General features: G+C 46.2%; 1 protein-coding gene across 2 annotated transcripts in view; it reads left to right on the forward strand.

Annotated features, from left to right (window-relative positions):
* Positions 1 to 13,178, forward strand: part of LMBR1L (limb development membrane protein 1 like) — a 43,531-nt gene that overhangs the window by 22,123 nt on the left and 8,230 nt on the right. For both annotated transcript variants that reach the window (XM_066614131.1, XM_066614130.1), the window contains exons 3-11: positions 1,868 to 1,904; positions 2,768 to 2,907; positions 3,579 to 3,682; positions 3,778 to 3,904; positions 6,358 to 6,426; positions 8,057 to 8,121; positions 9,765 to 9,840; positions 10,039 to 10,122; positions 12,522 to 12,598. In XM_066614131.1, coding sequence (XP_066470228.1) covers positions 1,868 to 1,904; positions 2,768 to 2,907; positions 3,579 to 3,682; positions 3,778 to 3,904; positions 6,358 to 6,426; positions 8,057 to 8,121; positions 9,765 to 9,840; positions 10,039 to 10,122; positions 12,522 to 12,598 — 779 coding nt within the window. The remainder of the gene's footprint in view (positions 1 to 1,867; positions 1,905 to 2,767; positions 2,908 to 3,578; positions 3,683 to 3,777; positions 3,905 to 6,357; positions 6,427 to 8,056; positions 8,122 to 9,764; positions 9,841 to 10,038; positions 10,123 to 12,521; positions 12,599 to 13,178) is intronic.

The raw sequence follows: 13,178 nt of genomic DNA on the forward strand, positions 1-13,178 counted from the left end.
TGCCGCTTCATCATTCACAGCTCCTCAATGAACCAAGGAGCCGCTCCAAGTCTGCGACGTGGCAGAGGTCGCTCCAGAGCAATCTCATCCACTGCCCTGGTCATTTCCCCATTCCAGAGGTCAACCAGACCCTCAGATGAGACGCCAGTCTTGGCAGTGGGGAAATCCCCTCAGAGCCCTCAGGAAACCTTCAGGATCCATTAGCCTCCGAGGGCGGACCATAGAATGCGGTCCTCCGCCTCTGCGGAGATAAGAAGTCGCAACAAGCCTAAACCTTACCAGGAAGTGATCTGTCCATGACAGCAGAGTGATCTTGATCTACATCCAGATCACTGCCCCCGTGCCCAGCTGTAAACACCAAGTCCAACACATGTCCTGCAGTATGTGTTGGGGCCAAGATCTTCTGGGACAGGCCTATGGTTGTCATGGTGGCCATGAAATCCTGAGCTGCACCTACTGCAGGGGCCTTGGCACAAACATTGAAGTCCCCCAGCACTAGTAGGTGGGGGGCCTCCAATGTCACCCCCGAGATCAGCTCAGGCAGGGAGACTGTTGGGCAGCAGGGTGGGCGGTACACCAACAGAATCCCAATCCTGTCCGGTCCTCTCAACACAACATGCAGGCACTCGAACCCAGCAAACTGCTGGACAGGGCACCTGGCAAGGGAGATGGACTCACGATAGACCATTGCAACTCCCCCTCCCCGTCCCTGCAATCTTGGCTGCTGCAACACCTGGAAACCTGGTGGACAAAGCTCGGAGAGACTAACTCCTCCCGCCATGTCCAACCAGGTCTCTATAATACATACCAGGTCGGCTTTCTCATCCAGGATTAAATCCCGGATGATGCAGATCTTGTTATTCACTGACCTGGCATTCAAAAGCAGCAGCTTCAGATCCAGGGACTCACTGCCAAGACCACCAGGCATCTGAGAATTGGGGGAAGGACCAGAAGGAGAGATGATCTGTCTATGATGAACTCTCCTTCTCCTGTAATGGCCTGTCCAACCCCCATCGCCATATCTCCCCTGGCCCGTCACTCTCTTGATAGTGGCACCCCTCCCTTCCCTTGAGCTCCCTCCTGAAAAGAAACACGTGTGGCGAGGCTCACCTTCTGGGACTGGCATGTACAAAGAGAAATACCCAGCAGGACTGCTTATGAAAAAGATAAAAACAAGGCAAGCCTAACACTGGGTGTCTCACATGCCAATCCTCTACTGGAAAACGACTGTGCTGCCCTAAGAGTTTATGTTGCTCCTCTCTCCCCTGCCTTAACAGAAGGGGAGGAATATTCTGACCACTGTTTTCAGTCCGCCAGCCAGGAAGGGAACCTTTTTCTTCTGGGCACGATCCCTGGGCCAAGAGCCATGGGCCAAGAGCCCTTAGGCTCGCACCAAAGGCTAAAGCCAGAGGCTTTAGCAGGTACTTGCAGAGAGAAGGAGCCACTCTGCAGTCCCAAGGGTCCACAGGTGTTGCTAATGAGCTCCTTCCCTCCTCCCTCCTGGCAGCTGACCACCAGCTCAGTGAGCCTCCAGAAAAAGCCAGGGAATATGAGGCTTTAGCAGGTACCAGCAGAGAGAAGGAGCCACTCGTCCTAAAGTGCCAATCTAAAGTGTTGGATTTGCAGAGGGCAAAAGACAGCCCTTCTCCAGAAGTGCCACAAATGGGTTAAAGACTTTTCTGGACCACTGTGCAGGAAATCTTCATCAAATACCCTGTGGCAGAGATCAGACTAAAATGCTTGTACTTGGACCTTCCAAGACCAGTTACTAAGCTGTAAAACCAAAATGCTGCCTTCTAGCCTGTATTTATTGCAGATCCATTTATTAGTGGCACCTGATCTAACAGGATTTTCCCCCCTGTTTTAGTTGATGATGAAGAGGATGCTGCTGTCAACAGAATTGCGTAAGTTTTTCTGTCTTCCTCCTCCTCCACTTTCCGTAACATCCCTTCTCTTGTTTTATTTCCAATGCCATTTTTTCTGTTGTTTGAAAAAGCATCTTTAGATGATATCGGTATAAAATAGAACAGAAAATAATGCAGTTAAGAAGAGAGTTTGCATGGTATCATCAACATAGGCTATCTCAGTGCTTGAAAATGGGAGGGAAGTCTTCATTTCTTCTGAAGTATGAGTGGTAGAGATATGGTGGTAGAGATAATTGCATGCTGTGCTGGAAAAGGCTAGTCCATTCCAAAGCAGACCAGGAACATCGCTTGTATTTCTACAAACATTATATCATTGGTCTGTCTTGGATTAGAAATGCATATCCACCAATCCCGTTAGGAGGGTTTAGCTATTTTGAGATGTCATTACTGGAAGATATATAGTCTCACATGAGGATGCTATGGTGGAAGTTGTGCTTCCTTAATTGGGGAGGGATTTGAAATCCAACAGATCACAGGAATGAGGCCAGCATTTAGGACCCCCTGGGTTCTGTAGCCAGCTGTGATGGGGAGGGCAAATAGTTGGGCAGGAGTAGTGGAAAGGCAGGTGAGGGAAGGAAATTTTTGCAATGTCTTTTTTGAGGGGGGATCTCAAATGTTGGGTGATAACTACTGTGCAGCCTTTCACTCTTGGAGGAAGGAAATGTCAGCTAGGAAGAAGGGGGTAGGTGGAAGGAAACATTGGTCACATGGCTTACAGTGCAATTCTGTGCATGCCTATGCAGAAGCAAGTCCATGGTGTTCAATGGTATTTCATCCAAGGAAATATGCATAGGATTGCAACCTTGGTCCCTTTCCCATCCATTCTCTTGGCTTGTCCCCAGGCTGTGGCTGTGCACCTTCACCTTGGCGGTGTCTCTAGGAGCTGTGCTCTTGCTGCCCTTCTCCATCATCAGCAATGAAGTGCTGCTTTCCTTTCCACAGAACTACTACATCCAGTGGCTAAATGGTTCACTCATTCATGGTGAGTTCCACACTCTTGCACAATGCAAGCAGTAGGGGTCGTAGTTAATACTATCTGTGCAGGCTGGGGGGGGGAGAGACATGTCTTTGCTTATAGTGAATATGAAAGACAGATCTTAAGTATTTTGGGCTTGTCACTAATAGCTTCAGATATGATTGACTGCAAGCTTTCCATTATATTGCAAAAGATAAAAGGCTTTGCTTCTTGTGCACTCATCGGGTGTTTTTTGAATCCCAGTTGAATTGCAGGATGTCTTAGACCCTGAAGCTTGTCCGAAGAGCTGTAAAAATGGAATCCACAGTAAAAGACTGGCTCTTCAGAGCTCCCTCTTTGTTCCCAATGTTTTGTGATTTATTTAGGATCTAATGTCCCACCTTCTGGCTCTAAAGTCTCACGCTGGCTAACCATATTTAAAACAAATTCAGGCAGGGTTTTCCACTTGAAAACACTGGCTCCCTAGAAATAGTTTGCAGGGTGAGGAAGGCAGGTAAGATTGAACTTCCAAAGAGGGGGGAAAAGGGCATTGAGCTCATTAGTTGCTGTCCTTGATTGTAGAATGGGAATTGGATTAGTATTACTTGACCACATAGGAAAAACAGAATGCAGCTGCAGAAAACTTTGACTTCCCTGCTTGGGGATTTGCTTTTGCTTAAATTGTTTTTTCTTTTTAGGGCTCTGGAACCTTGTCTTCCTCTTCTCCAACCTCTCCTTGGTTTTTCTCATGCCTTTCACCTATTTCTTCACGGAGGCCGAAGGTTTTGCAGGATCAAAGAAGGTACCAGTAGCCTTTTTGTCATGCACTCTTCTGTAACCTGGGTCCTCGGGTTTGAAGCAGCATGAAACTCTCTCTCTCTCCCTTTCTTTTTTCAGGGGATCATGGCCCGTGTATATGAGACATTTGTGGTTCTCCTGCTGCTGACACTGTTGGTGCTGGGAATGGTCTGGGTCGCATCTGCCATTGTTGACAACAATGCAGCCAGCAGGGAGAATCTTTATGGTGAGTTTACACTTCCCAGTTGTAACATTGTAATGGTTGCCAGGACTTGTGTGTACTAAAACCATCTAAAGGCTGCAAGTCCACATGCACTTATTTGTGAGTGAAGCCCACTCAATTCAGTTGGATTTGCTTCTGACTAAATAGAATTAGCCTGAAACCCTCTCTCAGTATAGGGAATATAGGTTATTGTAGGAGTAATTCTTTCTTGAGAGGTATGTCACAGGTGTATGAAGCTACCTCATACCGAGTCAGATTATTGGTCCCTATAGGTCAGGGGTGTCCAAAGTTTTTGGCAGGAGGGCCACATCATCTCTCGGACACTGTGTTGGGGGCCAGGGAAGAAAATAATTAATTTACATTTCAAATTTGAATAAATTTACATAAGTTTACATAAATGAATATATTAAAGATGAACTTATATGAATGAATGAAGGTCTTGCAATAGCTCAAGGCCTATAAAAGGCCTTGCACAAAACAAGACTGGCCTTTCCTTTGCTGCTGCTACTGCATCACACACATGAAACAGCAAGCAGTGGAGGGATTCCTCATCCCACAGCTCACACGAGAGGTCAAACAGTCACCCTCATGCTGAGAGCAGTTGCGTCAGGCCAATGCGGGCCCCAACAAGTCTCCGGAGGGCCAGAGGCTCATTGGAGTTAAGGGGGGTTAAGACTCTTCCCTGGCACATTCCTCATCTTTTAGGGGTTTTTTTTACACACATTTATGTACTTAAACCGTTTTGGAAATTTCAGTACACCAGCAAAACTGTGTCTTCCCCACTAACTGAGCAAATCGCAAAGCAATTCATGTTCTTGAAAGCCTTGCACTGGAAACCACACCACAAATTAACATATTTTGGTGACAATCTCATTACAAATTAACATGAGCAAGTTCCATGAACAAGGAAGTGTACCTTCTCGTATGCTTGTGACTAGACCAGTGGCATGGTGAGCCAAGTATATAGTTCCTTGTTCTGGGTGAAGTGGGATTGTAGGTACAGTTGTAATCCTTTATTTCAAAGCCATAAGAGGTGGATCAAAATGCCAGTGTCTTCTAGACTAGGGATCTCCAAACATTTTGGCTGGAGAGCCTCATTATATGCCTGGCACGGTGTCAAGGGTCAGAAAAATAAATTTAAATAAATACATTTGAGGCGGAACTTAGATGAATGGGCTCAGAGTTGCAGGATTTCTCCAAGGCCTGAGGCACACACCTCAGAAATACACTTAAATGGACCTCCACCCCCCCCCCCCACCAGCAGCTTATTTGAATGTGCAGGAGTAAATATCACAGAACTAGCAGGCAATTTCTAGGATTTCTCCAAGCCCAACACGCACCACAGAAATAAAGTACACGTTTAAATGGACTCCCATTCCCCCTTCCAGCAGCTTACTTAAAATGAAAAGAAATAAGTCTCTCAGAACACAATTCATAAAAGGACAGAGGTGCAAGCAATGAAAGAAGGAGGGAAGCAAAGATCTCCTTACCTGCAGTCTCTCTTCCTGCAGCCTGCTCCTGTAGGCTTTCCAAGTTGACCCTTTGGCGGCAAGGTGAGCTCTGCTCTGCCCACAGCCTCCAACCCCTGGCGAGCCTCCAGCCTTGCTGTTGAGGTCCTGTAATCCTCCAGAGGTGAGAGGAGCTCTGAACACTTTTCTCCCATACCTTCTTCCCCATTGTGCCTCTCCACTTCGAAAGCTCAGCTGCTGGCAGAAGGCGGAAAGAAGATCACTGGGTCTTGAAAGAGAGTACACATTTCAAAGCAATCCAATATCCCAGAACTGGCACTTCCCACTTTAAAGCAGCATTCCCTGTGATGGTATAATAAAGACTGGGGGGGGGGGGAGGGAAGAGCTCACCTCCATGACAACCTCACCACATCTAGTGGCAATAAGTTCTACAGACTAATTATGCTGCTCTGGGGCCATGCCTTGATGACCCAGTACTACTAACGGACCACAGACTGAGTAGGGGTCCAGATCAGATGGTGGAAAATCTTATTTGTACCTTTTTGACTTCCAGAGTTGTAGGGAACTCAGCTTGGTGTTTGAGGACAGCTGTGGGGCCCCTATAGACCAGAGAAACCCCAAAATAACAAACACGGAGCAGGCCCAAATGCTGAGTTTAGTGGACTGGAGGCTGCTTCTTCCTTGGAGGAAGTTTTTGAGGAGTCAGCAGAAAAGAATAATGCTACTGGGAGCTTGAAAATTTGCTAATCACACTGTTATACATGAGACTGGAAATTGGGACACTTGCTCCATTTTTGTACAGCTTTTTGTGAAGGGAAAGGTTGATTACCTGTTGAAGAACCCTGAAGACAGGTGGGCAAAGCAAGTGTTGTATTCCTCAGAGATACATTGAATGTACCCCTTGTCTCTTTTGGAGGGGGCATGTCTCTTTTTCCTTTGCCTGTGCTAGTGGCATGTTTCCTTTAACTGCCTGTCTTTGTCCAACAGACCTATGGGAATTCTACCTCCCCTACCTCTACTCATGCATCTCCCTGTTTGGTGTGCTGCTGCTGTTGTGTAAGTCTGTTGATTGGTTGGTTCCTTTTGGGTGACTGCGAGGTGGGAGGAGAGCTCCATGCCAGACTACAGATCCAGACAGGAAGGCTAGATGGCTCTAAGCGTCTGGTTAGTTCTGCAATATGTGACCCCCTTGGGCAACCAACTTCTCGTTTGGTTTTGGCCCTCTCCTTTTAATATGGGGTGGGGTGGGGGGTTCCAAACTATTCCTAACTTACTGAGCATCTGATATGTGGGGTTCTGTTTAAAAACAGACCTGCCAACTCTGCCTCTTGCACAACATAAGAGCTGCTGCCAGTGTGATGGAATTTTGACATGGAAATTTCATCTGCATATAGGAAATAGCATGGAAAGAGAACTTGAAAGAGCTGTTTAGATAGCATCAGTGTGCCTGTCGGTGGTTTTGGTTTTGACATCCAATTGTGAATTATCTGAATGAATGCAGACATTAGCATGCAATACTGCTCTTTTCAGCATGGGTGGTGGTGGGTGTGGTTCCCTTGTCAGGGAATGGGGAATGTGATGGAGATTTCTCAGTAAGTGGAATAAGCCCTTTTACTGCCATTTTGAGATGTTTTTAGGCTTCAATATAGATATGTCTTGTGCACCCCCACTTATCATTCATTGCGTGACTGTTTGAGGTGCTTCTGCTCCCACATCTGCTTTTTGACCTCTAAGTTCTTTGAACTTCCTCAACTTAGCTAACCTCAGTTCTCTTTTTTTTTTTTGCGCAGTAGTGAAGAGTTTTTTAGGCTGAGGGTGGTATTTTCTAAGGGAAATGCGCAGTGGCTTATAATGGTGCACATCATTGACTAAGGACTCAATCCTATCCAACTTTCCAGTGCCAGTGCTGTGCCATGCCAACAAGGTCTGTGCTGCATCCTATAGTGAAGGGTCAGTCAAGGAGGCCTCCTTCCCTTACCTTGGGGCTGTTCTGCAGCTGCATCAGCACTGGAAAGTTGGATAGGATTGGACCCTAAAGCTGCAATTCTACACACTCTTACATGGCAGTGAGCTCCATTAACTATAATGGGAATTCCTTCTTTGCAGACACACACATAGGATTGGTCTATAAGGGAATGAGATATTACTGGGTGCTAAGACCAATTTCCCTGCAGTCTGTGTGCTCCCCAATGATTAATTGATTTGCCTTGAGCAAAATTATTACAATGGGGCCTCAGGTGACCTAACATGGCAGCCTGCCAGATTGCATACATCTCTGGTATCTCTGGCAGGACAGAGTGCTTTGGCACTTCGTAAAGTTGATTCTTCAGGGGTTCAAAAGGTGCTATGTTGAGGGGAGTGGTGGTGCTGGCATCTCCTCTAGTTTGAGGCACTCCAAAACAAGAAAATCCAGGCACTGCAGAATGAGGGCACTTTAGATATTGGTTTCCAGAACCAGTTGGCTTTCCGGTCATGACGACTGCCAGGAATTGGTCTGTCTCTGATCCAGCATAAGCAAAATGTCCTTGTGGCTTTGTCCATCTGACAAAAAAGCAGAGGCACCCACTTCCTTCATGAGCCTGATATTCCTTGAATGTGGAGAACAATGCCACCTCCTGGCAGACAGGGGTTATTTGTAGATTTAAATGCTAACTCTTCCCTTCACTGCCTTTCTGACTTTCCACAGTGTGCACACCTTTTGGCCTGTCACGTATGTTCACTGTCACGGGGACGCTGCTGGTGAAACCCAGGGTAAGTTCAGAAATGGCATCTGTTTTTCCATACCAAGTATAAAAGGGAGAGAGCTAGCTGGTTAACAAGGATTTATTTAATCTGGGAAGGGAGAAAGGCAGGAGGACCGGCTACATGAAATCTCCAGACCCTGTGTTGACCAGTGGCAGGGAGAGTGAATGTGCCAAGGCTGCAGTAAAAGTTCAAGAGGCTACTTGAGGAGGGGCACAGCCAACCACTGTCCCCTGGATACCCTGGGGGCTTGTTTTGTTTCATTTTATGCCCAGTCTTCATAATGGAACTCAAGATGGTGTACATGGGGTTCCCCAGCAATCTCCCATCCAGGCACCAATCAAGGTCAGACCTGCTTAGCTTCAGCAAAGTTGCTGTATTGTAGAAAGTTAATAGAGGAGGACTGCAGCAACACCGTCCAGGACAGCTCTGAACATCCAATGCAGCGCATGAGACTTATAGCAGATGTATTGTGTTTCCTGCATCTCCTTAATGCTGCCATATTTAGTAAAGCTCTAGCAGCCACAGGGGCAGAAGGGTTATAAACTTCTGAGTTATAACCAAATCTGGTTATAAACCTGGTTATAGATGTGTGGGTTGCTCATCAAATGGGTTGCCACCAAATGGCATTGCATCAAATGGACTGCAATCAAATGGATTTGCAAATGTGAAAACGTTTAACCTAGCATGCGGATTCATCATTCCAGAATATTGAGTTTGATAATAAAGGCAGACTTCTAGCTCTTGTGATTGTGGAACTAAGCTTGAAAACACATGAGCTGCATCTGGTGGAGTACTTGAAGCTACAATAGGGAGAGGAGGAAATTGAGCAGTAGTTCATCACTAAGGAGTAGAATTTCAGTACTATGCAGAATCCCTTTTCCTTTTGACTAACAGCTGTGTTACGTGAATGGATTCAAATTTTCAGATCATTTGGGGGGGGAACACAGATGTTGGGTTCAGACATAATGGGAAACCATGGCTTTCTGCTACAAGAATGAACTGAAGGGAGTCATAGGCTTAGGTGTTGCTTTGCATATAAGGAGAGTAAAGGTTTTTGTGTCCCTTTTGGGGGAAAAAATGCAATTTCATGATCCATATGGAACTTGGGGAATTGCAGTTTAGCAAAGTAGAGATGAAACAAGCAATGCTATTCATCCATTATAAAACTAGTAAACAAATAATAAAGCAAAACTCAAAGACATCAGGCAGAGGATTCACCTAGCATTGGATAATGTGCAGCGGCATTTAATCCGGCCTTTGGAAGTTGTACTAGAAATTATCTACTCCACTTTCAGCTTTATTTCCAAAGCCTTAAGTGCTAGGAATTGGCTGTCTCCTTGGTTTGAAAGCCAAGATTGTCTGGTTGCTGAATTCTGTGTCCTCTGCCAACTTAGTGGCATGTGGTTCCTAAGTAATGGGAGAATATGCTGATCCTCCCTGTGAGTAAAGTTCTTGCTCAGTTGCTTCCGATAAGGACCCTAATAGTTCTGACCATAAAGTCTCATTTGGACTTTTATAAGAGTAGAGAAAGCCCCATGTTCATCCAACAGTTCCTGTTGGAATAACTTCCTTGAAAGGGAAAAAGCAAGTAGTTTATTTGGGGGAGAAGTGGCAGTTCTTGAGTGCCCCGTGTTTTCTTCTCTCTGCAGCTGCTGGAGGATTTAGATGAGCAATTAAACTGCACAGGATTTGAGGAAGCTGCCATTTCTCGCAAGATCAGCTCTGGTAAGCACCTCACTGGAGCTAGACAGAACTGGGTGAGCTTGGCCACCAACTCCTGTGCCTGGGTTTGTTATGGGATTAAGCTGGCCACTCTGGAGTGGCTTGAAAGTGAAAGGCTGCTGGAGGTGGGCGCAGTGGCTATTTTCTAACCATTCATGTAGCAAATGGGTTTACTTATGTGTTTGCCTCTACATCTCACAGGGAAAACCTCTTGCTGGCTCAACTTGGATGTGGAGGTGCTCAGACAACAATATCTAGCAATTCACACACACAGGATAACACTGGGTAAGAATAAAGAGTGGAATTGGGAACAATTATCTCCTGGTGTATTCCATGTATATTCCTCTTATATTTAGCAGGAGGAGAGTAACTATCCCTCTCACCCCAGCACAGTGTCTTTTCTAGTGGCTGTTTACTGATGTTCTTCTGCATCTTTTTAGATTGTGAGCCTTCTTGGGATAGGGAGCCATTTAGTTATTTGATTGAAGGCCCAATCCTATCCAGTTTTCCAGTGTCGGTGCAGCTATGCCAATAGGGCGTGTGCTGCATCCTTTGCTGGGGAGGCAGTCACAGAAGCCTCCTCAAGGGGAGGAAACATTTGTTCCCTTACCTCAGGGCTGCATTGCACATGTACCAGTGCTGAAAATTTGGATAGGATTGGGCCCTTAGTCTGTAATCTGCTTTGTGAACTTTTTGTTGAAAAGCAGTATTATTAAATACTTAAGAACAGTCCCACTTTGCACAGACCCAAGGGCAATGCAGCTCCAAGGTAAGGGAATAAACATTCCCTTACTTTAAGAATATAAGAACATAAGAACAGCCCCACTGGATGAGGCCATAGACCCATCTTGTCCAGCTTCCTGTATCTCACAGCGGCCCACCAAATGCCCCAGGAAGCACACCAGATAACAAGAGACCTGCATCCTGGTGCCCTCCCTGTCACCTGGCATTCTGACATAGCCCATTTCTAAAATCAGGAGGTTGCACATACACATCATGGCTTGTAACCCGTAATGGATTTTTCCTCCAGAAACTTGTCCAATCCCCTTTTAAAGGCATCCAGGCCAGATGCCGTCACCACATCCTGTGGCAGGGATTTCCACAGACCAACCACAAGCTGAGTAAAGAAATATTTTCTTTTGCCTGTCCTAACTCTCCCAACACTCAATTTTAGTGGATGTCCCCTGGTTCTGGTGTTATGTGAGAGTGCAAAGAGCACCTCTCTATCCTTCCCATGCATAATTTTGTACGTCTCAGTCGTGTCCCCCCTCTGGGCCTCTTCAACCTAGAAAAGAGGTGCCTAATGCCGTAGCCTTTCCTCATAAGGAAGGTGCTGCAGTCCAGTAATCATTTTAGTCGCTCTCTTTTGCACCCTTTCCATATCCACTATGTCCTTTTTGAGATGTGGCGACCAGAACTGGACACAGTACTCCATGTGTGGCCTTACCATAGATCTGTACAACGGCATTATAATATTAGCTGTTTTGTTCTCAATACTTTTTCTAATGATCCCAAACATAGAATTGGCCTTCTTCACTGCCCCCGCACATTGGGTTGACACTTTTGTCAAGCTGTCCACCACCACCCCAAGATCTCTCTCCTGATCTGTCACAGACAGCTCAGAACCCATTAGCCTTATATGTGAGGTTTGATTTTTTGCCCCCATGTGCATGACTTTACACTTGCGTTGAAACGCATCTGCCATTTTGCTGCCCATTCTGCTAGTTTGGGGAGATCCTTCTGGAGCTCCTCACAATCGCTTCTGGTCTTCACAACTCAGAAAAGTTTGCTGTCGTCTGCAAACGTAGCCACCTCACTGCTCAACCCTGTCTCCAGGTCATTTATGAAGAGGTTGAAGAACACCGGTCCCCGGATAGATCCTTGGGGCACACTGCTTTACACCTCTCTCCATTGTGAAAATTGTCCATTGACACCCACTCTCTGTTTCCTGCGTCTTCATGCATTGTCATGAATAAGTGCATGTTAGGCCGAGGTTGGCAGTAGAAGCCTGAACCAAACTGTGTAACTGAGAAGTTGTTAGCAGTTCCTAGCTGCAGGAATGTGAGTAAATAAACAAAAGGACAACTCATTGTTGTCTCTCCTTTGCTGGCCAGAAAGGACAGATAACAAGAATTACAACCCATTGGAATGTTTAGCCCCTTTGCAGACAGAGAGGTGCCTTATCAAGGGTGATTGAGTGCAGCTGTGGATCTCGAGTTGGGAGGGGTAAGAACTATGAGGGGTTAGCAACCAGGTCAACTTCGAGAAGGTTCTGTTCCTCAAGGGTTCTGATTGGACAGCTAATAAGTATGAAGTCACTTCAGTACTATTAGCATAAGAAGTATAATAATGAGTGCCCAGGGGGTGTGGGGCATCCTTCTTGAACAGAGTTTTGGGTGCAACATCCTGCACGTGTGTGAGCTCCACTGTCCATCATGGGCACCTGGCCTCATAGGTAGCCCTGGAGCTAAGAGATCTACAAGAGTAACTGACCCAGGTGAGAGATAGGTATTAATAGAGAGAGTCAGCTAGCTTTATTACTTTATTGCTGATATGTTTGTGCCTGGTGGTGGCAGTACTACTGAGCAGAGGGGCCTTGAGGGCTTTAGTGTTTGAAAACCAAGAACCCTAAGCACCCCAAACCCCCCTTTGTTTACGACATGCATGTGTGTTCTTCTTGACAGAAAAACGTCGCAAAGCCTCTGCTTGGCAAAGGAACCTGGGCTACCCACTGGCCATGCTGTCTCTACTCTCTCTGACGGTAAATGTTGGGGCTGAAAGAGGAGGAGATCTCCAAGAGAGTGGGGGTTCTCATTGCACTTCTACTTCGGCATAAGTTTCAGACTAAATCATAGCTTCCCAAAGTCAAGAAAAGGAATGTTGGCTTAATATTCTTGTGTTCAAAGGATCCCTCTCTTATATGAATCTCTCTGCCTACTTGTACATTTCCATAGGGTTTTGGAGTACTCTCCTAAATCATGCTTGGCATTGACCAAATTTAGGGCATGTTTTTGCCATTTTGCATAAACTGTAGATGCAACTTAGAATGTACCCAGCATTCTCTTGTGGCTGCGCACTGCAGATCAGTAGCGGTGAGCAAGCTGTCACTTACTGAGCTTCTCATTTAGGAGCCCCTCATAAGCTTTCCAGGGCTCCCCAGAAATGCAGTAACCCCTAGGGCAGTGGTTCTCAAACGTTTAGGGAGATCTACTCCCTAAGTCAGTCTTTGCAAGGGAGGAGCGAGGGCAGCAACGTGATCTCCAGGATTGTGCCACTAAGGGGGGGGGGTGACCGGGGTGTTTTTATTCACTGTGGACTTGGGCAAGCAGCAGGAGTTGCAG

Source organism: Tiliqua scincoides, chromosome 2, assembly GCF_035046505.1.
Source record: "Tiliqua scincoides isolate rTilSci1 chromosome 2, rTilSci1.hap2, whole genome shotgun sequence".
NCBI classification, from domain to species: domain Eukaryota; kingdom Metazoa; phylum Chordata; class Lepidosauria; order Squamata; family Scincidae; genus Tiliqua; species Tiliqua scincoides.